Raw genomic sequence first — 25,254 nt, 5'->3', positions numbered from 1 at the left:
AGCTAAATGATCTGTCCTTCTGCCCTGCTGATCACTGATTGTGCAGCGATATCCCCCACGCAAGGGGCCGCTTGCATTTTGCCATTTAACCGACAGGTGTCAATCACAAGGTCAAACCCAGTGCGAGTCTTGTCATTTATAATTCATCCGTTGTTCCATGGAGAGATCAAATCCGTCCTGCCTTGTGGCGGCGGAGAATATCGAGCTAAGAAATCCGCCGTGATGCAGCAAACTGCACGACCTCCAAGAGGCTTCAAAGACGCCGCGGCATCAGAGGCCGTTTGACACCCACCCCACCCCCCCCCCACACACACACACACACACACACACACACACTGTTTCTGGGTGTTTTCAGACAGCCGTGTGGAAAAGGTCTCACGTTAAGAAGCTCAGACAGTGAGTCTCATAACGGTAGATTGGGTTACCGTTTCGTTGGCAGACACGCTATCTATGAGCCAATGTCAGACCCGGGCAGACGACGACGACCCGTGTGATGGAGTCAACGCCCTCTCGAGGACAAAGCCTGCTGGACTTTGAAGGATTCAGTTTGCATCGACTCCCTTTGGAAAAACTTCTCATCCCCCCGCCCCGCCCCCCCCCGGTATGTTATATCCTGTATTGCGCATCGACGGGTGTCGAAATTAGCGAAGGTGCTGCAGCGATGCTCTTGCCACTCAGTCTTTGTGACCGAAGAACACGTGCGAGATGGGTTCAGAGCTCAGCAGCTTTATCGCTGAGTGACGCGGCAATCTTTCATGGGTTTCGATTTTGATTCAAATTCAACAAACAGGCCCGCCCACCCCAGATAGCAGCCGGATGTGGGCCACTTCCGGCAATGATGCGGCACTGACGGTCTTCTTCTGGCCCTGACAAAATGGATGTGAGCCTGAAGTGGCCCCACATGTGTAATAGCAAATATGGCCCAAATATGCCAAATCAAATGTGGGCCTTTTTTTGGCAAAGATGGCAACATGTCATCTGGATGTGACCGTGAAGTGGCCCGTGTGGTTTTTGCCCTTCGCCTGGTCCTCGTGTGAGTCTGCACGCAGGGCCGCATGAGGGTGACAGTGTGCATCTCTTGCCCGTGTGCTGACCCGTCTGTTGTCTCTGACATGGCGATGATTGCCGCTTGTCTGTGGGTTTGTGTATGTCTGGGTGGACTGTAAGGACTGAATCGCCCTTCTGGGAGTGAATAAAGTTGCCTGAATCTGCATCTGAATCTGTACGCTATGGTGTTACGTGGGCAATTGACTCCCTGCTGAAACTGTGCTGACCGAGGATGCCCTGAGAAGGGTTTTGTATTAAGCCCTATAGACTATTTATCGACCGTGGGTGCAATGTGATGAAATCAATACTCTGCAGCCAAATGAAAGCATATAGTTCGTCTAGCTAGGCTACTTGTCACGAGTTCAGCCAGGAATGCTTGATAACTCATCTGCTCCCTCCCTCCAGGCTGCAGCGAGCGAAGGACGGGTGGAAGTGAAGGGACGGGTGGACACACCCTGCTTCTTGGCTCCGGCGTCCTGACACGCATGGCGTGACAGACAAACACAAACACGTGGTTCCCCGCTCTGCCGAGCCACGCTCGGGAAGGCCCCGCTGATATTTGGTCTGATGACGTCATTTGTTTGTAGGGTTACTTCCAACCATGCCAGACAGCCTGTTCCTTGTTTTGAAATCCGCAAAACTGAAAGCAAAAATTGAATTAAATTAAATAAAAAAAAAAAAAACTCACCCTGACAGCTAACCTTCCTGTGCTTTATACCTTTTGTGAAATGGCCTGTCAACTTCTCTATTATGGGTGCAACACCGGCGGTTACGAAGGTTGCGAGGCACAGTAGGAACTAGTTACATAGTAACAGATGGGTTCCTCTTCTTTCGGTTCCCTTTCAGTGACGTCACAGAAAGATCCCCGCGGTCAGGTGACTGAGCATTCTCTGCAGCCGGATTTACTGAAAACCCTTCAGTTATTCATCTGATATGTTAGCAGTACATCAAATGAGACTCGTTTACCTACCGAGACGGTCTTTTAACGAGTCAATCTCATGTTGCAATAGTGACTTGTTTGGGGTTATGTCACGTTTACTGCTAAGCACATGATCTGACATCTTGACATAACCGGCAGGGCGAGTGCACCTCAGTGCTGTGCTGTAAGAGTCACCTCTCCCCGATCTTATCTCGCCGAGGCTGAGGGCTGTTACAGCAGTTCCGGTTTCTCCTTTTCGAGGCGGGAAAATACAGCGACTTCATTTGTCGTGCAGTGTCACACGGACGGGGCCTCCAGAGTCCTGCGAGGGAGCAGGTAGCCAGTGATTCAGGGGGATGAAGATTTATGGCAGGTAGCTGCACAGTGCAGCCCCCGAGGTCACTGGCCAGACCTTGTGGGATGAAACCTGAGCCCCCCCCCCACCCCTCCCATTTGTCCTGCTTAACACCCATGAAAAATGAATCAGGTGACCTGAAGCATCGCCCTGGATCAGGTGGGCCACTTGTAGGATGGAGGGCTGTGAATCCTTGGACAAAGGTACAAAGGTTGACCATACAGCTGACGTGATTCAGCCCAGTAAAGAATGTGCACCTGACAATAAAATGACATAGATGTATTTATTCATTCGTCTGTTTGCTTGTTTCCATAAACCCTCAATATCAGAGACACGAGATACGCCCATGGAATCCAGCGCAAGAAAAGTATGAATTTCCTCTTGAATAAAACATTTTGGGAATCACGTTTTAAATGTGCTTTATAACCTATATGGACACATTTTTTTGTCTCGCATTTGCTGTCCATTACACACGTTTGCTGGTCCGGCAGCATGGCTGAGCGGTTCCTTCATATTTCGAGTGACACCTTGTGGCCCTGTCGTGTAACTACACATTTAAGCAGGCGCACGCGTCAAAAAAGTCATTCATTGCTTCTTTTTAAAGAAAAATTATTATTATTTTGTTCAGTTTTTTCAGGCTTGTTTTGTGTTAAAACGAAATGAGCAATGTGAGGAAATTCACGCATTGCATCAACTTTCTATACACAGGCCCACCCGCAGAAATGGTTGGGCCCATGAAAAGGTCCAGTGAATGCCCCCCCCCTCGCCCCCATCCGCTTTACTCATATCGACGCATGCGCATGCGCTCTTTCTCTACACAGTGAAACCTGAGAGAGGCTTAGCGATGGCTCCTTGGCCTTTTTGGCTTAGATCAATTGCGGTATCTGTTCTTATCGGGTTGATATCTGATATGGTCCCCTACCCGGGGACCATGTATTACGTCCCCTACCCGGGGACCATGTATTAAATTGATTTTTGGAACAGGGAGATGGGCTAGTGGCTTGCTCCGTCCACTCCACTCACCCGACCTGGTATCTCCAGGAACGGTGCACCACCTTCTTATTTGGGGCGGCACGGTGGCCCAGTGGATGGCACCGTGTGGAATGTGCATGTTCTCCCCGTGTCTGCATGGGTTTCCTCCGAATGCTCCGACCCCCCACCCCCACCCCCACCCCCACCACCATCAAAAAGACATGACCAAGGCAATGGAAAGAAGAACTGGAGCTGGTCCCCGGGCGCTGCAGCTGCCCACTGCTCCCATACAATAAGACGGGTTACGTGCTGAGGACACGTTCATTGTAGGAATACAATGTCGAATAAAGTGGCTTTCAGTCATTCGTTACTCAGTAACGGGGGTGCAGAGGCACACACACACACACATAGAACTCTGACACACTTAAACACACTAAGGCCAACAAAGATCTGCGACACTTACACCACACATTTCTTAATTTCTTACCTTATGGCTTCGCCGTTGTCTCTTATACAGCCGCTGTCCTTGTCTTACTGGATGCGAAGTCCTTTATAATGTCTTTAAAGTCCACCTGTTTAGACGGTTCACACTCTCTGGCAAGTATTGCCATTGTCATTGCTTATATTTAGGAAGAACACGACTATTGCCGGCCTCCATGGACCCCCCCCCCCACAGCGGAGGGGCCCCAGAGAGCCCCCCCTTATGTGCGGCCCTGTCGATACATACATCTACTGTATCTTCCAACTGGTCAAAGAGGACTGATTCACAGTCTTCATATTCTGCAAGTTCATGTCTAAATATTTGAATGAACGATTTGGCAAACTGTGGATCAGCCACATTTTGTGTGAAACTCTCCACACCTAATCTACAAATCCTTTATAATCCTGGAAACACCTTCATTTGGTGATCAGCAACAACAACAACATGAATAACAAGAGCTTTGTTGGGCAGCTATACGGGGCGGGGTCACACAGTACCTTGTTGACCAACACTACCGGACTCTCTCGTTTTCCACTTCCTTATGAGAAGAGGTAATTTCCTGTGCAACCTGACAGATGAAGCGGTTCTCGCTGCTAACCTGACAGCCAGCGAGCGAGCACGTCAGCTCTTGGCTTTCACGAAGAGGAGCCTGCTTTCCCGTAAACAAGCGAGACAGAAGAGCCCGGGTCATGGCACGCTGCCATTTATTAGGGCAATAAACCAAAACAGCCTCTCTGATATGAGCAATAAGGAAGTGCCGGCATAGTTTCGATGTGCTGTGTGGTGAGTTTTTGTTTTCCTGGAAAACTTTTGACAGCTCTTAAGATAACAGCCACCTGACACACAGACTGCTGTTACAGGCCTGGAAAATAACTAAAAATACCTGCAGCGGATGATCTCATACTTAATATCATTTTCATGATCTGCCTAGTGTTTGTTTGGACTTACAAGGCCAAACGATGCTCGTTTGTCTCAAGAGGCCGCTGCCTACTGCTAAAGTTGCTGATGACGTGTTTTAAAGTGAGGATTTTTTTTTGTTTACATTTACATTTAGTGTATGTTTTTATCAAAAAAAAATTCAGATGCCGCCAACTGGTACCATGGAGCGTTACAGAGTAATCCTATCACAGTGGTGTACCATATGAAGTAGTGGTAAGAGAGTATTTGTCACATTGCAATCATATCATAGTAGTTAAAGTAGTATAGCTGTCGTAAATTTGTAACACAGTTAGCCATGTCATACCAAACCTGGTTCATTTTGCAACATCATAGTCTGGACCGGTGTTATATCAAAATCTGTGACCCGTCACATTATGTGACCCTGCCAACGCTCTATTTCGGCAACCCCCCCCCCCAACCCCTCCCAGGTGCTAATCCTGATCTCAACCACACCAAACTCACATCTAATATCAGATGTCTCCAACCCAGTACCTAAACTTAACCATCTTGAACTTTATCCCTAAACGTAACCTTATCTAACCTGCCGTTTCCTGGCTGAAAGAGCGTTTTAGTGGAAGGGGGTCACATAATGTGAAGGGTCACAGATGTTGGTGTAACACCGGATTAACCATAAGGGCAACGGGACAATTGCCCAGGGGCCCAGGGCACAAGCAAAAAAATCTGGTTGGATCTTGTTTTTACGTTAACCTGTCCCAAAACCAAGTTGGACCCCCAGCGTCGGTATGTTAATTTTGACGTCTGTGCCTCTGTAGAAAGCGAGCTTTCCCCCTTTGGTTAATCACAAAAAAATGAGCACTATTCATCTGTCATGGCTATTCATTATAGTGTAACGTACACGAATAAGTAGACACGTTAGCCCTTGGCAAACGGGTCGGACCCCATAGTCGACTGGTTAACGTTGTCGCCCGTGGTGCGGGAGACCCGGGTTCGCGTCCCGGCTGCAGCGGTTCCCGCGCTGCCCCCTGAACTCGCTACAAAAAGTGTCTCACTTGTGTCGGTCTGTTGGCGGTGCACGGACCGCAGTCACGAAGGGCTCATTCATTAAAAAAAATCATCAACACGATCACGAACCAATTGGAGGGCGCGTCGCGATTTTCCATAAGTATATCGCCATGTGACGCTATTTCGTGTGAGTTGAGCCATTTTCCCACTGCGCCCTAGAGCAGTGTTTCTCAACCGGGGGTCCGCGGACCTTTAGTGGTCCGTGGTGTAATTGCAAGGGGTCCGTGAAGATAAAATATCTTTAAAAAAAAGATCCTATGACATTTATAGAAATAGGATTATTTTACTCAAATATAACTGAGACCTTTATCTACCTAAACTATAAAGGGTAACATGACTTTTTCTCTAATTACATCTGTTTCACAAGTGTAATTTATTGTATTTTAATAAGAGATCTCGCTCCCGTTTGCATTGTTAAAAGTTACTGCATAAAAATTCTGTTGTTACATACATCTGAAAGTTACTGAATACATATTCTGTTTTGTTACATATATCTGAAAGTTACTGAATACATATTCTGTTTTGTTACATATATCTGAAAGTTACTGAACACATATTCTGTTTTGTTACATATATCTGAAAGTTACTGAATACATATTCTGTGTTGTTACATATATCTGAAAGTTACTGAACACATATTCTGTTTTGTTACATATATCTGAAAGTTACTGCATAAGAATTCTGTTTTGTTAACTATATCTAAGTTACAACTGAAAGCTCTTATTTTTGCCCCAAAGAGTGAATAAATGCTATAATGCAATTTAAAATGCAGTTTCTACTGTTTCTATCAAATTGCAACCCCCCTCCCCCAAGATCAGGTGGAGGGGTCCTCAGGGTAGATCAAAAATACGCAGGGGGTCCAGGACCCCAAAAAGGTTGAGAACCACTGCCCTAGAGTACCCGTGGACAGGTTGTAAACAGGAATACGCGGGCAGATGGGATGTTCACAGGGTATTAGTGCGTGTGCATTTCCAGCTGGACGTAGCTGATGCAGCCAGCCGCAGCGTGCCTGTGCGGACATGTGCCCGGTTGCGCCATGGTTCCTGAACAGACAGCCGGTGGTCTTCGATATTATTGTGACCGGTTATTTTCTTGCCCGGTGCGGGATTCGATACGGAGTGTACTGCACCACAAGGCGACGTCACTAACCGCTCGACTAAAGGGTCAGACCCGTTTCCTAGGGGCTAACGTGTCTTATAAGTAGTTTACAGTCGTCACCCTCTCCCGGAAGCGTGCCCTCGCGCTCTGTTATTACCGCGCTCCGAAGAGACTAATGAGGATCTGCGCACTTCCGGATCCCACCGCTGCCACCAATGTGACAGGTTATTTTCTTGCCCGGTGCGGGATTCGATACGACGTGTACTGCACCACAAGGCGACATCACTAACCGCTCGGCTAACGTGTCTTATTAGTAGTTTACATTATCACGGCACCATTCATCCAGCTCCGAGTCCGTGTAGGAATCTCTGAATGTCTGGCAGAAAGGTATTGTGGTTTATACTGATGAGGAGACTGGTCGGTAGTCCTTTTTTTATGAATTGTATTCAGGAACAAAGAACATAACGGACTTCAGTTCCGTTCACACATCCGCCCGAGAGCGCGCCTACTGGCCTCTCGTAGTATTACCTATAGTATAGGCTCACCGCCGTATTACCCTGTGTATATGTTCAAACCCATAAACTACACCCCCCCCTTTTCCTCAAAAAACAAAACAAAAAACAGAAAACCAAAACCAAAACAACCACATTATAGACAGACTTGTTTGTTTCACTATCACTTTGAACTGCATTTAGAAACACAAATGCCTTTGCTCGTCTTTCTCTTTAACTTCAACTTAAAGTGGAGATGCAACACTGTCCACAAGACCACTATGAACTGTTTAAAGGTCTGGCTTTGAATGTTTACCACATCTATTCTTGACATCAGTACAGTGTTACATTCTTCATACATTTATTCTTCATACTATACATTCATTACATTTTTGTTTTTACAAACTCTGTACACTCTTTGTACCCAGTCTTTGCACACTGTCACTGGGGTCAGAGGTTTCTAGCACATGACGCTCCGTAGGCGCATAACTTTTACTGTTAGCCCATTTGAAAATCACTGAATTTGGTAGACTGCTTTACCAGTCTGCCACTTCTAGTGTGTTGGACTTGTGTGTCTGAACAGTTGACTGGTTGTTCCACATTTCTTGTCACGTCACGTACATGTGGTTCTGCAGGCTCGCTTGGAGGTGGCTGCTCAGTGACACTGACATTACCGTCCTCTATTTCAGTATGTGTGTCATTCCAAAATTGTTCTCAAGCGCCTCCTATTCCTCCTGTACCTTTGTCCTGCAGCCGTCACAACATTATATAACCTCGGCTCCGGTCTCTTCTGTTCTACCAGGGCAGGTTTCCAGCCTTGTGGAGTCTCTGTACTGACAGCCATTCCTGGTTCGAGCACACAGAGAGGTCTTACATGTTGGTTGTAGTACTCTCCTTGTCTTTGTTGCAGTTTAAGTAGCCTCTGCCTGACTCTTGTCAGATGCCTCGGTTTGAGCACAGCACTGGCTACTGGCAAAGTGCTTCTTAGGACCCGGCCCGTCAGCATTTCTGCAGGACAGAGATCAAGTCCAGTTACAGGAGTGTCCCTTAAAGTCAACAGAGCCAGGTGGGGGACCTGTCTTAGTCTGCTCCGCCTTCTTCATCATGAGTTTAATGGTCTTTATTGTGCGTTCTGCCATCCCGTTAGACTGTGGATAGCCTGGGCTTGAGAATGTCCATGTTATGCCCCAGTCGCTTGCAAATTGACTCATCTCAGCACTAGCAAATGGCATGTGGTCACTCACCACTTCCTTTGGAACACCATGTCTGGACAACACAGCCTTCAGCTTTGCTATTACTGTGCTTGCTGTTTTGTCACACATTTGTTGGACCTCGGGATATTTTGAGAAATAATCTACTGTGAGGAGGAAAGATTTGCCTTGTAGCTCAAAAATGTCCACACCTACTTTGTACCATGGTAGCTCTGGCAGCTCATGGGATTTTAGTGGCTCCTTCTGATTCTTCAGTAGGTGTTATTGACAGGTGGGGCAGCTCCAAATCATTTGCTCTGTATCAGCCGATATGCCTGGCCAATATAGATACTTGCGTGCCTGTTCTTTGGTCTGTTGTACTCCTTGGTGGGCTGTATGCAGTCTCTGTAGCATGTCTGATCTCAGCTTTTTAGGGATGATGAGTCTGTCTCCTGTCATCAGGACTCCCCCATTTTCTGTGATTGTATCTCTGATTGGCCAATAGACTGTCAGCTCAGCATCGATCTCCTTTTTTTGTGCTTTGGCCATCCTCTCTGGTGAATGTCTAGTAGCTTTTGTGAGGTCTGGTCCTCCTCAGTTGCCATCTTAAGCCTCTTGTGCATCTCTCTTCCCAGAGCCTCAGTCGCTTCCATGGCATAGACTACCTTTTCATCTGTAGTCATGGACTCCTCTTGTGTTTCCACAGCACCAAACGCTCTGGATTGAGTGTCTGCTATTAGCATTTCCTTTCCAGGCATGTACTTGGTACCTGCCCTAATGGCTTTGCGAATATAGCCTCTGGAGGCTTGTGGTCTGTCTGCACCACCACATGTACACCAAACACGTACTGGTAGAATTTTCGCATCGCAAAGATGACCACAAGCAGTTCTTTTTCAATCTGCGCATAGTTGTGCTCGGCCTGTGTTAGGGCTCTGGATGCACATATCACTGGCTGTCCTTGCTGCAGCAGAAGCTATGCACCCAGCCCATCTTTTGATGCATCAGCTTGGAGGACTTTCTGTTGATTTGGGTGGAAGAATTTCAGCACCGGAGCCTCAGTTAGTGCTGTATTGAGTTTGTTCAGGGCAGCATCGTGTTCATGTGACCACAGCCACAGCATGTCTTTCCTCAGTAGCTGCCTTAAAGGTGCTGTCACTGCCGCTTCATTAGGTATGCATTGGGACAGGTACTTAGTCATACGTAGCAGCATTTGAAGACCCTTTCTGTCTTCTGTTGCTGGCATGTGTACAATAGCATTCACCTTGTCACTGTCTGGCTGTACTCCCTCAGAATGTATCACTTGTCCCACGTACTTCACCTCCGTCACTTTGTACTGCACTTTGTCTGCATTGAACTTGACATTCATCTCTTTGGCTCTCTGAATTACCTTGTGCAGTATCTCGGCATGCTCCTTCTCATCAGCTACAGCGATGATCATATCGTCGGCTATCACCTGTACACCATCAATGCCACCAAATGTTTCACTGTTCTTCTGTTGGAAGACTTCGCTGGCTGATTTTATATCGAATGAGAGGCGCTTGAACGTGTAACGCTCCCATGGCGTGCTGAAGGTGCATAGCAGTGACGATGCTCTGTCGAGCTTACTTTGCCAGTATCTGTCTTTTTCATCGAGTATTGTAAATATTCTCTTGACAGACAGTCTGCTTTGGACATTTGTGGGTGTTGCTATGGGGTAGTGCTGTCGTCTGATGGCTTTGTTCAGCTCTTGAGGATCAAGGCAAAGTCTGAGTGAGCCATTTTTCTTTTCAGTTATTACCAAGCTGTTCACTCACTGTGTTGGTTCTGTTGCTGGAGTGAGGAAATCAGCTTTTTTCCAGCTGACTGTGTCTTTTTCAGTTTGTTCATGATGGCAAACGGGATTTTTCTGCAGCCTTGGATTACGGGGGTCACATCTGGGTCAATGTGAATATGATGCTCACCAGGGAACTCCCCAAGCCCCTGGAACACCTCTGGATATTGCCTCACCAGCTCTTCTTTGGTTGCAGGTGAGGTCTTCTTGATTTCATCAACATCTCTGACCAAGTTCAACTACTCACATGCTGCTCTTCCCAGAATTGGAGATGCTGACTACTTAATGACATAGAACTGGAGCTTGGACTTTGTTCATTCAGTACTGCATTTCAGGTAGGTGCTACCAGCTGGCTCTTAATACTGTGTTTGTGGGACTCAGGCGCACCTTGCCTGTGAATTTTCTGACCTGATCTAAGGGGGTAACACTAGCACCAACATCCATGTCTAGTTTAAAGATAATGGGCATTCCTCTAATTGACAAAGTAGTTCGCCACGGCATATCACTAGCTTTACTCAGTGCATTTACCTGGGTGCTCTCCAGACTGCCCACAAATAGTGAATCCACTGTCTGCACCGCTTGCACTCCTTTCATTCTGCGCATCTTGGCAAAGTGATTGCCCTTCCCTCAAGCTCTGCACTTCATTCCATACAGTGGACATGCTTTTGGGCCATGTGTCTTTCCGCATCTGTTGCATACTTTTGTTTGGTTGTCATATTTCTCTTTTTTATTATTAGTTTACTTTTTATTTTTATTATTATTATTATGGCTTTAGCTAAAGTCACATGAGGCTGCCAGGATTGCTGCAGCAGAGAGCCGCAGGCAGGCCAGGAAAGACCGTGCCAGCAACCCTCCAGCTACTCCCACTATCTCATGCCCACACTGCCAAAGAACATTCAGGGCGCAGATTGGACTAACCAGCCATCTTCGCACCCACAGAATTCGGCCCCTACAGGATGACTAGATGGTCCTCGTCGCTGCGACGGACGAACAACATTAGCACTGAACGCTGTTTTGTTGGCCTTAGCTTTATTTTGCCTCATTGGTCTTGTTGCCGCCTTTATTGCATGCACCTCGTTTTCCTTCTTTGTGCACACCATTGTGCTGATTGCTACTTGGCTATCTCTGATGCCCTGCAAATATCAATGGCTTAAGCTAAAGTCAGGTTAGGTTCTCTCAGTCGTTTCTCTTTCAGATACTGAAAACGATTATGTCTCTCAGCATGCCATTATCGGATATACCGAACTCACAGTCTTTGCTCCTCTGCTTTAGCTCTGGAACAAATTTGTCAATGTGCATTGGTTCTTGCATTGCATACGTCCAAAACTGGCGCCGTTCAAATACCACGTTTTTCTTTGGCGTACAGTAGTCTCTGAAAGCCTGCAATACGTGGTCTGCCTGCACGTCTTCGGGCTCGGCCCTGCCTATCTCAGGTGTGTTGTACACCTCGAGTGTTTCTTCGCCTAGCGTGTGTGCAGTAGTATTGCCACTTGCGCCTCATTTCAGCTGCCGTCATGTACACCCTATATCTTTGCTCCCATCTGCGCCAGGTTTCACATATATGTTTCCTGTTAATACTGTAACCGGTTATTTTCTTGCCCGGTGCGGGATTCGATACGAGGTGTACTGCACCACAAGGCGACATCACTAACCGCTCGGCTAAAGGGGTCAGACCCGTTAGCTAGGGGGCTAACGTGTCTTATTAGTAGTTTACAGTCGTCACCCTCCCCGGAAGCGCGCCCTCGCGCTGTGCTATTCCCGCGCTCCGAAGAGACTTCTGAGGATCTGCATACTTCCGGATCCCGCCGCCACCAATGTAACCGGTTATTTTCTTGCCCGGTGCGGGATTCGATACGTGGTGTACTGCACCCCAAGGCCACATCACTAACCGCTCGGCTAAAGGGTCCACTCTCTTCTCCTCTCGGTCTCTCGTCTTCTTCGGCGATCAAACATCAAACGCCGCCACTTCTGACACCATAGCGTGGCTGATGAGCCGACCGGCTGGTAGTCCCCTTTTATTAACTTTATTCAGGAACAAAGAACACCACGCGCGCATGCGCGTCCTAACCGACCTCAGTTCCATTCACACATCCGCCTGAGAGCGCGCCTACTGGCCACTCGTAGTATTACCTAGGCTCGCCGCCGTATTACTCTGTATGTTCAAAACCACAAACTACAGCAGGAGAACAAAAAAAAGAAGAAAAAAAATGAAAAAAGCAACGCATCGATGCCCATATATTAGCGCGGGAAGGGGGTGGAGGGGGGGCTGCAACTCCCCTGGTGGTGGGTGCAGCCCCCCCTCCCTCGGAGGGTCAAGAAAAAAGTGGGCGTAACGTTTAGTCAGAAGGGACGTAACCTGAAGTGCATAACATGAAGTGGGCGTCACTTTCTAGTCTTGAAAGCTGCAGACAAGAAGCTCATGGATGCTCTTGCCCCCAGTAGTGGCAGGTGGAGCATCTTAGACCCGACAGTTCGCCGTATGCCTAACTTCTCCTAACGCATAAATGCAAAAAAAAAAACAGAATATACCTTTATTTTAAACAGTGGGCGGGGCTGCGTAGAATGTAAATTTTTAATAATAAACTGAGTAAACGCTCCCTCCCAAATTGCTGCACACGCGCCTTACAAACAAAACAATGACGTCATACTGTAGCGACCGGGGGGAAGCGGTCGCTCAGACTGCTGGCGGTTCTGCGCATGGGGAGCGCAATGGCTGATGGGACTGTTGATGTTAGATTCAAAATTGTGTTTTAATGATGTGGTGTTCATGTTGTGGTTATTCTTGAGTGGTTGTTTTGGCGGTTCGACTCAGACTAAGTAGGAGACCGTTTACTGACTAACTGACTGCAGGTCCGTGACTGGGACTGACGTCCCCACCTGGGGACATGGGGAGGGGAGGGGGGGTACGTTGTTGTCAGTTCCGGTCCGTCCTGGCCAGTGTCGTGCGGTGTATGGGGCACGGAAGCTGAGATTAAAAAGAGATCTCTGCCTCATTCTTCCACACCGGCTCGCCAGTCGCCACTATACTCTTCGTTTTAGTTGGTTCCCCCCCCTGCTTAAAACATCTTCCCGCGCGCCTGTCGGTACCTATTTCCGCTTCCGTCAAGCAATCTCTGTCCTTAGGCGAGTTGCGGATGAATATTGTGCAACCGGTTATTTTCTTGCCCGGTGCGGGATTCGATACGGGGTGTACTGCACCACAAGGCGACATCACTAACCGCTCGGCTAAAGGGTCAGACCCGTTGGCTAGGGGCTAACGTGTCTTATATTAGTAGTTTACACTTATATTGGGCACAAATATTAACTGGGGGCACTTTAAGGTTGGTGCCTTGGGGCACAGTGAACTGTTAAAGCCCTGATTATAGTAGTACTGTGAAGTACCAGTAATTGGTACATCGTAGCCTTTATCATAGCCAAGAATACATTTCATGTTAATTTGTAATTCGTGATGTTGGGCTATACAAATCAAATTGGCTTGACTTAAGTGCATTATAATGGGTACCATTAAGAGGCAGTGACTCAAAGTCGTTGCACATTTCCACATATCAGCAGGTAGAAGAGATCGATGTTAATGGTGCTTAAGGGCACAATACACCATATGGTGGTATTTTCCCAATCAATTTTTATGTGAACAGAAAGCCAAAATAAATAAATGGATGGCTTGACCTAATTGTGGCCTCCACGTGAGACCGCTCGCCTCTACCGCGCGTGACGCTGTTCGCTGAACTGGGGCAGCTTGTCCACACAGACAGACAGCAGTTGCTACTATCCCTCCTATCCCGAGTTCACCTTTAATAACCACCATCAGTAACCGGATGTTTCATTTCCTCCAGACGCTCATTTATATCTAGTTTAGACGGAAAAGGGTGACCTATTCTCCAGACACCGAACGTTTAGTGAAAGGCACGTAATGTCGCAGGTATGACGTCCAATATGGCGACCAACAAATCACTTTCACTTTCTAGTGGCAAAGTGGGCTTAACGCCGCTCGAGACGCGCCGCTCACGCAGGCTGTGACCTGCTAAACATGGGTGCCAAAATGAAAAGCACGAGCTCGAGCGGCGCACACGTGCTGCTCAGGTGTGGTCGGGGCCACGCCCATTCCCGGCAATGACGACAGGTGGTACTGAAAAGTGGGCCGGCGTTTAAGGGGGGCATGTCAGAGCGTTTTCCAAAGACCAGTGTGTACACGCCAGCCCGTCTACTGCGGGCTGTACATTATCTAGAAATCAGCAGGAGGCGAAGGGCGGATTTTGACGTGAAGCAGTTTACCAAGCGGGTGAGTCTGTTGATCATTCGCCGCACTCTTCATTTGCATCAGATGCTGCTTAAAAAAAAAAGGCAAATTTGAAATCGTGTAAAGCATATATATCAAATTTGCCTTTTTGATGAGGGCATTGAGCACAAAACAAGCTTGTTCTGCCATTTAACAACTTTGAGCTATATATATATATATATATATGTGTGTGTGTGTGTGTGTGTGTATGTATATATATATATATATATATATATATATATATATGTGTGTGTGTGTGTGTGTATGTATATATATATATATATGTGTGTGTGTGTGTATATATATATATATGTGTGTGTGTGTATATATATATATATATGTGTGTGTGTGTGTGTATATATGTGTGTGCGTGTATATATATATATGTGTGTGTGTGTGTATATATATGTGTGTGTGTGTGTGTGTGTATATATATATATGTGTGTGTGTATGTATGTATGTATGTATGTATATATATATATATATATATGTGTGTGTGTGTGTGTGTGTATGTATATATATATTCACCTAGGAAACCTGTGAAATTCTTATGTAACCTCGTTCATGTTGTTGTAAATGGGTCCACATCACTACAGCCTCAAAATGAGATCTTTTCAAGCTTCTCCTGGGGATGATTAGAAGAGACCAGAATAGAATAGAATAGAATAAAATAAAATAGAATAGAATAGAATAGATTTGTTGTTGTTGTTGCTGCTGCTGTTGTTGTTTTGCGCCATGTTAATGCAACAGTTCTCGCAACGAAATGACACATCTATGAAATGGGTCGCACAGGTGTCCGTTAGACCCGGGTATCTTAAAGACTTTTGAGTCATAGAACTTGGCCTACTTACTGTTGATTCAACCTTTGGCACTGCTTATAATGGGAGCTTGCACGAATTCTGGTCTGCTAAAGCCTGAAGGGGACGATACAAGACTACTATTATGATGTGTTACTGATTATTGCTGCTGTCGCTGTTGTCTCCTGGCAGTTTTTCCCGTCATGGACGCAAAAACAGAGAAGGAAAGGACCTCCCACGGCCAGCTGATCTCGGTGACCCGCAGAGACACCAGTCGCCTGCTGGAGGTTTACATCAAGCGCAGCCTCAGTTTAAACGATGGGATACCGAGGGGCAAGAGGTCAGAGGGGAGAAACAAGTGGGTGACAAAGACTGATAGACAGAGAAAAATCCGCAGACACTCCAGCGACCCCTCCATCCACCTGGCCCCCAGCCCCGGCGAGGAGCACCTCGATGCCTTTGACGCCAACGACGCGAGTCCCAAGGAAGGGCCCGAGACGCCAAACGGCGTGTTGGAGAAGCCACCCAAAAAGAGCAAGAAGAAGAAGAAAAAGTCCTCGCTGTGGAAAAGTTTCCTGGGCCTTTTCTCCAGAAAGGGAAGTGAGGAGAAGGAAGAAGAGCAGGGGGATCAGGTGGAGGACTCCGATACCTCCCTGCCCCAACAGGCGGCCGAAACCTGCCTTCCTCCGCCTGTGACCCCTGATAATGGGCGACGCCGAATGTCCATTAAAAAGAGGCTGACCAAAAGGCGCCTGTCTCTGAGAAGCTCCAGCAAACGTGAAGCACGCAAGAATCTCCTCACAGCTGACGACATCACTGAAGTCGAATGTAAGTTTAAGAGAGAGCTTGACGGTGGCCGCAGCAGCGTCTATAACCCGTGTTCTGTGAGAGAGGGTTACATGACAACTAGCCAGATACTATCTTGAGCAAACTTTCAGTTTCAAGGTAATCAAATGTGTTAGATGCATAGTTGTTGCACGGGGTTATCTGGGCCATAATATTATAAGTCAGTTCATACCTGCTGGATGCCGGTTTTGTAAGCATGTCCATTAACAAATGACAAAATGTGTTTGTTAACAGCTGTTGTGAGTGTCGAACCTACCAACTACTACTATGAGAAGGTTTCAGAGGAAATGGAGAAGATCGTATATGAGGTCCAAGAGAAAGACAGAAAGGTTCTCACAGATGGTACGTTTGATTAAAAAGCTTATTTTTTTTGTTTTGTTGTTGACTTAGTATTTGTTTTTTTTTTAGTCTATATGGATTAGCTGTCAGTTTATTGTGTGTGTATGGCAGCATCAAGGTGGGAAAAGCATGAAAAACTGATGCACAGAAAAATGTTTAATTACTTGGGAGTTCTGGTAAACATAATCTCTATATGAACACTGCCCTCTACCGTTCAGTTATGATAACAACACAAGAGCCTTCAAACGCCCATGAAAACAGTCTGGTGTGTGCGGGTGTGTGCGTGTGTGTGCGTGTGCGTGTGTGCGTGTGTGTGTACACTTTGTTTTGCTTTGGTTCGCCAACATTTAGCAACAACTCCTTGGTGTGTATATAGAGTGCACATTTAATCCAGACAACAGAAAGCCTTGCTCTGACAAATGCGACCTCCCACCCAAACAAATTATAACCTGTCAATCATTTTATTTTTTCTTGGCTGAAAACTCTTCTTTCTTTCTCTCTCTTCTCGCTTAAACGCAACCTTACTGGTCCTTGTTGGTACTGTATAATTACGTACACACGTTACGAATAACGTAGAGTCCTTTAGCGTATGTGCTGATCAACTTTCCTCCCTCTGTTTGACCGCAGAGGAAGTGATCAACAGGATCATTGCTTTGACCAAGCAGCAGGGAGATGCCATCAATGACAAGGTCAGTTGCCATGCCTATTTCAACCGTGTTAGACTGCAAACCACACTAGTATATGTTCTGACAACCATGTCACTTAAAGTCGACATGAAATGAAAAATGCCCTTTAAACCCTTTTATGTCACATCCCCTGTCATATGGTGCACCTATATGCCCCAAAAAAAATCAATCAATTTCTTTGTATTTTTTATATCAAAACCCAATCATGTTTTCTTGCTGTAAAACAATATATGACATGTGGTTATGTAGGCTTGAACCAACTCATTTCAATAATATTGTAACCGGTTATTTTCTTGCCTGGTGCGGGATTCGTACGAGCTGTACTGCTCCACGAGGCGACATCACTAACCGCTCGGCTAAAGGGTCAGACTGGTTAGCAAGGGGCTAACGCGTCTTATTACTAGTTTACAGTCGTCACCCTCTCCCGGAAGCGCGCCCTCGCGCTTTGTTATTCCCGCGCTCCGAAGAGACTTCTGAGGATCTGCACACTTCCGGATCCCACCGCTGCCACCAATGTAACCGGATATTTTCTTGCCCGGTGCGGGATTCGATACCGGGTGTACTGCACCACAAGGCGACATCACTAACCGCTCGGCTAAAGGGTCAAACCCCGTTAGCTAGGGACTAGCTAACTTAGCTATTCATTAGTTAGCTAGCTAGCAACACGCTCACTTTTCAACGTGCAAATCAAATTCCTCGCAACGCTGTGTCGCCCGTCCATCCTGTTTCACTCGGAAATACGTCACGATACAGAAAACGCACGCTCTCCAAATGCCGTTTCAGCTGGACTTTAATTTCATTTGAATCGCATTTTATTTCATGAGAATTATTTCTTATTTTCTTGTCATCTCAAGTCCAGTGTATTTCACGGGCTTAAAGAATAACTACACACTTTTAAAAATACGGTTTTTGGGGTGAAAAACTGAAAGAGAAGTAGTAGCTCTGGTAATGAGGCAAAACTAAAATTATATAATCAAGAATCGGATCGAGTGAAACATCGTGAGTTTATAGGGTTATGGTTTGAGGAAGGACTTACATTGGCTGTACATATTCAGAAAATAGTAGACAAATGTAAGAAAACACTAAATCTAATAAGGTGTTTAGTTGGAAGTGAATGGGGGGGGTAAACCAAACTGCTTTGAAGGCCATATACAATGGATTAATTTGATCAGTATTAGATTATGGTTTGTGGTGTATGGATAAGCTGCAAGCACATCTCTCCAAAGGTTAGATAACCTTCAGTACCAGGCCTTGAGGTTATGCACAGGTTTAAGTTAAACATTCAGCACAACCCTAACAGCAGCGTTACGGGTGGAAATGGGAGAAATGCCATCAGATGTGAGAAGGATGCAGCTGTCACTGAATTTCTGGGTTAATTTACAGGGACATTGTCAAGATCAGCGGACACAAGAGACTTGAAACCTTGCTGGGGAAGGGAGAGGAAGGAGACAAAACGCTTTGGATGGACGGTGGCACAGAAAGCAACAGAACTTACAGTAGCTCAGTTAAACGGTAGTCCAGCAGCACCATTGCCTGCAATACCACCACGGATACTTCCTGGTGCCACAGTAGATTTGACACTATTAGAAAAGAAGACCAAAGACAGGGAGTTCATTGTTAATTCACATACCATACAAGCATATATGGATGGTTACCACGGTTATGTCCAGATCTACACAGATGCATCAAAGAGTTTAGTTATAGCCTAGTTTAGACTAGGCTAAGTCATAGCCTAGTCTAAACTAGGCTATGACTTGGCTATGTCAGTTGTCAGAGCACAGTGCTAATGCTAGCTAGCACACCATTTGTAGAGCAGGACTGAAAAGTAAAACATTTAACTGGCAATTTGCTGATCTAGAGACTCAGTTAGCTAAAAATAGATGTCCGGGGCCGGACGCCTCTGGCTGTTGAATCGGGTCGTTGCTCCAGCTGGATGCTGGGAGCCTGAAAGGACACGACTGAAGTACGGTCAAATCTATCTTACATGTCTGGCAGGCAGAGTGGACATTTATTTACTTGACATAGTGTCTTTGGATCATTTATAAAATAATTCAATTCTGGTGCCTTTCTATTGGTTTTGTTTTGCACTGCTACTTTACAGTAAAGTCTACGGCGAGTGTCATTTGTTTACCCCAAAAGTGGGCCGGGACGTGTTGCGAGCTGGATGTGCCGGTCTACTTGTGTAGTTATAAGTGCCATTTTCTTCTTAATCACCGGGCTCAGATGTTTCTAATAACTGAACCGATCTCCATCAAATACCTTTTTTTAACAGTGAAAACTCACCAGAATATTGGTTAGTCGCTTAACGCTTGCTGTAAACTCAGACCCCCCCTCACCCCCACCCCAAAAAAAGTTGTATTTCTAACCATTTTTCATGTATGCTACTCTTTAAGTGTGAGTTTTATTTTCCATTGCATGTGTCCCCATCACCCATCCGTTATCCGAACCGCTTGCCCTGCTGCTCAGGGGTCGCGGAGATGCTGGAGCCTATCCCAGCAGTCACTGGGCGGGGGGCCCCCATCATAATGGATCAAATAAAAGTGTGCGTGTTGCTAACTGGGAATGACAGTCCAGTCAGTGTAATTTAGAGCAATGTTCGCTTGCTTGTCAAAATTAGGTTTCGGTATCATGGGGAAATGGTTGATGTCGGTACTGATAACGGTACCTTTTAATCCACTTAATCATACTTTATTTTTGTCATGTTGCAAAAACTTTATGATTGCTGGTAATTGCTAAATATCAACAACAGGGTAATTAATAACTGATAAGAAGAATGTATTTTATTGTTGGTAACAACCAGACATTAACATAATATGCATAACAGCAGCATACCGCGGAAAAAAACCAAATCAGTCCTTTCTAGGAGAATATGTCGACCTCTTTGGCGGATCGTATCGCCGCTGTTAAAAATAACTTACGTATGTTTATGCGAGCTGTGGCACTGATGTGGAGAACGTATCGGTATGGTTGGTACATCCTGACTCCGGTACCGGTAACTTCCATTCCTGGTCAAAATGTACTTTGCTTGGGTCAATGATCATAAAACTGGTCACAATGTGGGTCATGAGATGTAATAAGAGACAGGACAAGTGCACCACAAATGTGGCGTTGTCGCTGCGCTGGGACAACAGATTCACGGGCGAGATCAGAAACACAGTAAGACTGAGTTCAGTACTAACGTGAGATCTGGTGCCCTTCCCTTTTCTGTCATTGCAGCTGAAGGAAAACCCCACCCTGAGTAACTTCTTCCAGGGGATGTCTTACGCCTCCTTCCAGCAGCTGGCTGACACCTATCTGGAGACGGAGGCCTCGGCAACCCCGAGCGACCCTCACGCCGTCCCGTCCACGGCTCCTGAACTGGTGAAGCTGGCCTTCACGCTGGACTTCACGGCCAGGATAGCTGGCCTCTCTAGACAGAGCGTATGCCACATTACTGGCTTGGGGAACCGCTACCTGGAGGACCGATTTGAATACAAACAGGTGTGTACGACAGTAACGGGAAAGAGGCGGTGTGGAGGAAGCGAAGGGGTTTTGGAGGGGAGAGAGCTTTAGGGCTCTGCTTTTGTAATGGTTTGGGTGCAAATCTTCAAGGTGTACGATGTAAGATTTTGTGGCACCTCTGCAAGTGCTGGCAATGTTAAGGGGTGGGATGGGTGCATGATATGTAGATGACGGGATATATTCAAACCCTGCAAAAAAAGGCTTTTGAGAGGAATATTTTAGGTTAAATCTTACATAGTTTGCATTTAGAAATTTGCTGAGCCAAGTATCTTATGTACAAAATGTGTACAGCATCCAGAGAAAAGGTGGCGCTGACGTTTTGTTTTCTCTTTCTGCAGGCGTGCACAGATCATCCGTGGTCTGAATACGACGACTGAAACGTACGAGGCCGTGACGCTGTGAAGACTCTGGTTTCGATGAAAGCCGGTGTTTCTTATCTTGGGAAATTTCTCTTGACAACAACTTCACACCATCAACCGAAGCACGGATAAGTGCCGATGCAAACACTGCTATGAATTTCAAATGAATATGCTGCCATAACCAATTGTAAAACCAAATGGAAATGAAAAAAAATATATATATATACGTATGTATATAGAGAGAGATAGAGAGAGAGATCCTGAGATGTCTCACAGCTCACTTCTTCCTTACAAGATTAGAGTCTGTAAACTGCACACATATTCAATACAATGGTACAGTATTCCCAAGATGACAGAAAGCTATTTCTAACGGGGATCCCAAAAACTGTGATGTTTGTCTTCTTGGGACGACGGCGGTGCAGCAGCGTGACTGATGTATTCATTGTATTGGTTTGCACAGTGCAGGTTGATTACAGCAACAACGGACAATGCAATATTCTTCCCTTTTTTTTTTTGTTGTAAGCTAGACGCCCTTGTGCAATAAAAACGTTTTTGTTTACATTCCTGAGGACATCTCATAGGCCGGACGGGCCGTGGCTGTGGGAAAAGTCGTGTGATTTCTGTAATTGCAAGATGTGAACGCTGGCGTTCACGTAACAAATGCAAATAAATGCAATGCATTCGTGTAATAAATGCAAAGGCATGCGAATAAAACATTAATGACGTTTTTTTTTACAATTCTTGTATGTTTCCTTTTTTTTTCTTTTTTTTTTCCCGTAAAAACTCCCCAGACATGTTGTGTCATGACTGGAGTGGCGTGTCCGCTGCGTCGGGACAACAGATTCATGGGTGAACAGACTAAATCCCATGGTTATGTCACCAGAGTGAGTAAGCACATCCTAAAGGCTTCAGTTATTGTACAAGTACAGTCTCCTGATGCCACTTCTGTCACTATAATTGTAACGGTGTGTTTTTGTGGACACTCGTATGTATTGTGTGGCTGTGTTTACTGTTATCTTTGAACACACTGAAGCAAATTCCAAATCAACTGTAAAGTTGATATGGCAATAAAGTGCTGAATCTTGATATCCTATTGAATTTGGCTGGGATGATGATGATGATGATGATGATGATATTCTGGATGAAAGAATGACTGCTGGGATAGGCTCCAGCATACCTTATTTGGTGCGGGAGTTAACATTATCATTCATGGTGTATAAGTTACGCCTATAGCTGCAGCTAATAATAATGGGTCAGTTTGACTTAGGCGTGTCAAAGAACCAGCATTGATGGTACTACTGGCAGTTATTAGTGCCAGTTATCTGTCTGTCAGTGCTGACAGGTTGGCTGGCACACCTAAATCAAACACAGCCATTACTGTTGTTATTGTCTGCAGGTGCATTTATCCTGCTATGCTAACATCACAGGAGTTCTGCCCAAAATCACATACTACACACTGCATATGTGTACTCTCTTCCAGTGTACTATTAGTGTGCGAGTAAAAAGTGCAAGGGCCGCTCGGACGTACTGCTTCATCACAGAGCCGTGCCACTTCCTTTCAGCTCTTTGCAGGTTAACTGTGCATCAACTTCTACAGATGTGGCGACCCGCAGCTTTGGTTTTTTTTTGTGTTTTTTTATGTAAAAATAAACAAGGCTTTCGCCACTTTCTGCTGAGCACAGTGAAAAGCGATGCTTAAATTTAAACCGTTCTGCCGGCTGGGTTGTGTAAAAGCCCGTCGCCGTTGTCGTGAAGTATGGCAATGCATTGTGGGATATCCATGCCAGCATAGTGTCCAGTGTTTCCATACTTTGACATTTCTCTGCACGTAGGATGGTATGCATGCCTGCATGTCGTACGCCGCCCAGTGACTGCTGGGATGGGCTGCAGCCTCCCACGACCCCAAGTGGGCTAAGCGGCTTGGATAACGGATGGATGGGTGGAGTATAGTAGTAGTAGAGTAGTATTATATAGTATAGTAATATTATTTATTTTCATTACCTCTTAAGCAAATTTTCCAAAAGTTGGGGGAGGGGGGGGGCGTGCATGCTCTTTGGTGTGTCTTGCATTTGGCTGATTTTATGCAGATTAACATGCAACAAGATCATCAGTAGAACCTCGGCTCAAGTGGGCTTTAAAATAACCCTGCGGAGTTTTAGCAGCGAAGCACAACAAAAACGGAACGGCCTCCTCACACCAGTTGTCTTTTTGCAGCTCAGGGCTGAAAATGGGTGTCTTGTTTTTAATGGCGGCGTTGCTGCCATTAGCGTGGGTTCGTAGAGCGGAGGAGCCGGCGGTGGAAAGCTGGTGGTGGTTGCTTCTCTCTAGCCTTAATGGCACGAAGCATACCATTCCTTTGCTAGGAAGCGAGAGCCCGGGGGCAGAACTGTGGGTTCATCTGGTTGTTGAGAAATACCAGCATACCTGCCCAACAGCGGAAGTTGCAGTCGACATGCCTCGACAGAAAGGGGTGTGAGAGTGCAGAGGAGCCAAGCACATTTAAGTCAAGTCCATTTTATTTGTGTAGCCCGATAACACGCGTTACAGATTTGCCTCAAGGGGCTTTACGGCAACACAACATCCTGCCCTCAGACCCTCGCATCGGATAAGGAACAACTCCCTAAAAAAAAACTAAAAAAAACCTTTAACAGGGAGAAAAAATAGGAAGAAACCTCAGGGAGGGCATCGAGTAAGGATTTAAGGGCTGTTGTATTTACCCCCCAAAATGAGTTTTTCAAGAATTCACCGAGCTACGTGCATTTCAACATATTTTACAACAAAACGTTCATTATAACCTTGGGGGTCGTCCCCGGTCTGTGTGGAGTTTGCATGTTCTCCCCGTGTCTGCCTGGGTTTCCTCCGGGGGATCCCGTTTACGCCCACAGTCCAAAGACATGTAGGTCTGGTGACTCGGCCATACTACATTGTCCCTAGGTATGAATGTGTGTGTGTGTGTGTGTGTGTGTGTGGAACCTGTGTGATGGCCTGGCGGCCTGTCCAGGGTGTCTCCCTGCCTGCCGCCCAATGACTGCTGGGATAGGCTCCAGCATCCCCACCACCCTGAGAGCAGGATAAGAGGTTCAGATAATGGATGGATGATGGGTGGATGGATGGATGGATGGATGGATGATGGGTGGATGGATGGATGGATGATGGGTGGATGGATGGATGATGGATGGATGGATGGATGATGGATGGATGGATGGATGATGGGTGGATGGATGGATGGATGATGGGTGGATGGATGGATGGATGGATGGATGGATGATGGGTGGATGGATGGATGGATGATGGGTGGATGGATGGATGGATGATGGATGGATGGATGATGGGTGGATGGATGGATGATGGGTGGATGGATGGATGATGGGTGGATGGGTGGATGATGGGTGGATGGATGGATGATGGGTAGATGGATGGATGATGGATGGGTGGATGGATGGATGATGGGTGGATGGATGGATGGATGATGGGTGGATGGATGGATGGATGATGGGTGGATGGATGGATGATGGGTGGATGGATGGATGGATGATGGGTGGATGGATGGATGATGGGTGGATGGATGGATGGATGATGGGTGGATGGATGGATGGATGATGGGTGGATGGATGGATGGATGATGGGTGGATGGATGGATGATGGGTGGATGGATGGATGGATGATGGGTGGATGGATGGATGGATGGATGGATGATGGGTGGATGAGTGGGTGGATGGTTCATTATTTTTTGCTTGGTATCTGCTCTACTTTGCTTGGTATCGCGGTGGCAGCAAGCCCTACTTAAAAGCAGCTGAAGATGAGATGACGAGATGAGATCCGCTCTGTTTATTTTTAACTACGACATAGTTTTATCAATCTACCTGTCAATCAGTTAATCACCTGCCGTCATCTATTTGTCTACGTATCTATCAACAAAGAATTTTACTTAACTCTTATCATAATTCCATTACGAGGATATTTGCATAAACGTTTCATGGTGAATTAGGAGTGTTTGGGTAACTGAACATGATAAGTCTTCTGTCAACTCTGGGACCGACTCATAGGCTGATGGGCCACGCCTGTGGAACAGATGCCAAAACGGGTAGGGAGCCTTTTCTAAAGAAGGCATCTACCAGCGCGTTT

The 25,254-nt window shown here is 46.2% G+C and overlaps 1 protein-coding gene and 1 pseudogene across 1 annotated transcript; both read left to right on the top strand.

Moving 5' to 3' along the window:
* The first annotated feature begins 3,165 nt into the window (after nt 1-3,165).
* LOC130108556 (U2 spliceosomal RNA) lies at nt 3,166-3,378 on the top strand (annotated as a pseudogene).
* Nucleotides 3,379-14,565: 11,187 nt separating this feature from the next.
* LOC130108222 (uncharacterized) lies at nt 14,566-22,214 on the top strand. Its single transcript, XM_056275084.1, has 6 exons — nt 14,566-14,604; nt 15,591-16,226; nt 16,479-16,586; nt 17,211-17,272; nt 20,486-20,749; nt 21,109-22,214. Exons 2-6 carry the CDS (start codon nt 15,602-15,604, stop codon nt 21,145-21,147), a joined length of 1,098 nt encoding a protein of 365 aa, XP_056131059.1. The 5' UTR covers nt 14,566-14,604; nt 15,591-15,601; the 3' UTR covers nt 21,148-22,214.
* Nucleotides 22,215-25,254: the final 3,040 nt, after the last annotated feature.

The sequence above is a fragment of the Lampris incognitus genome, chromosome 2 (assembly GCF_029633865.1).
Source record: "Lampris incognitus isolate fLamInc1 chromosome 2, fLamInc1.hap2, whole genome shotgun sequence".
In the NCBI taxonomy this organism is placed as follows: domain Eukaryota; kingdom Metazoa; phylum Chordata; class Actinopteri; order Lampriformes; family Lampridae; genus Lampris; species Lampris incognitus.
Note: the sequence above shows the minus strand (reverse complement) of the source record. Positions and strands in the feature narration are given on the sequence as shown.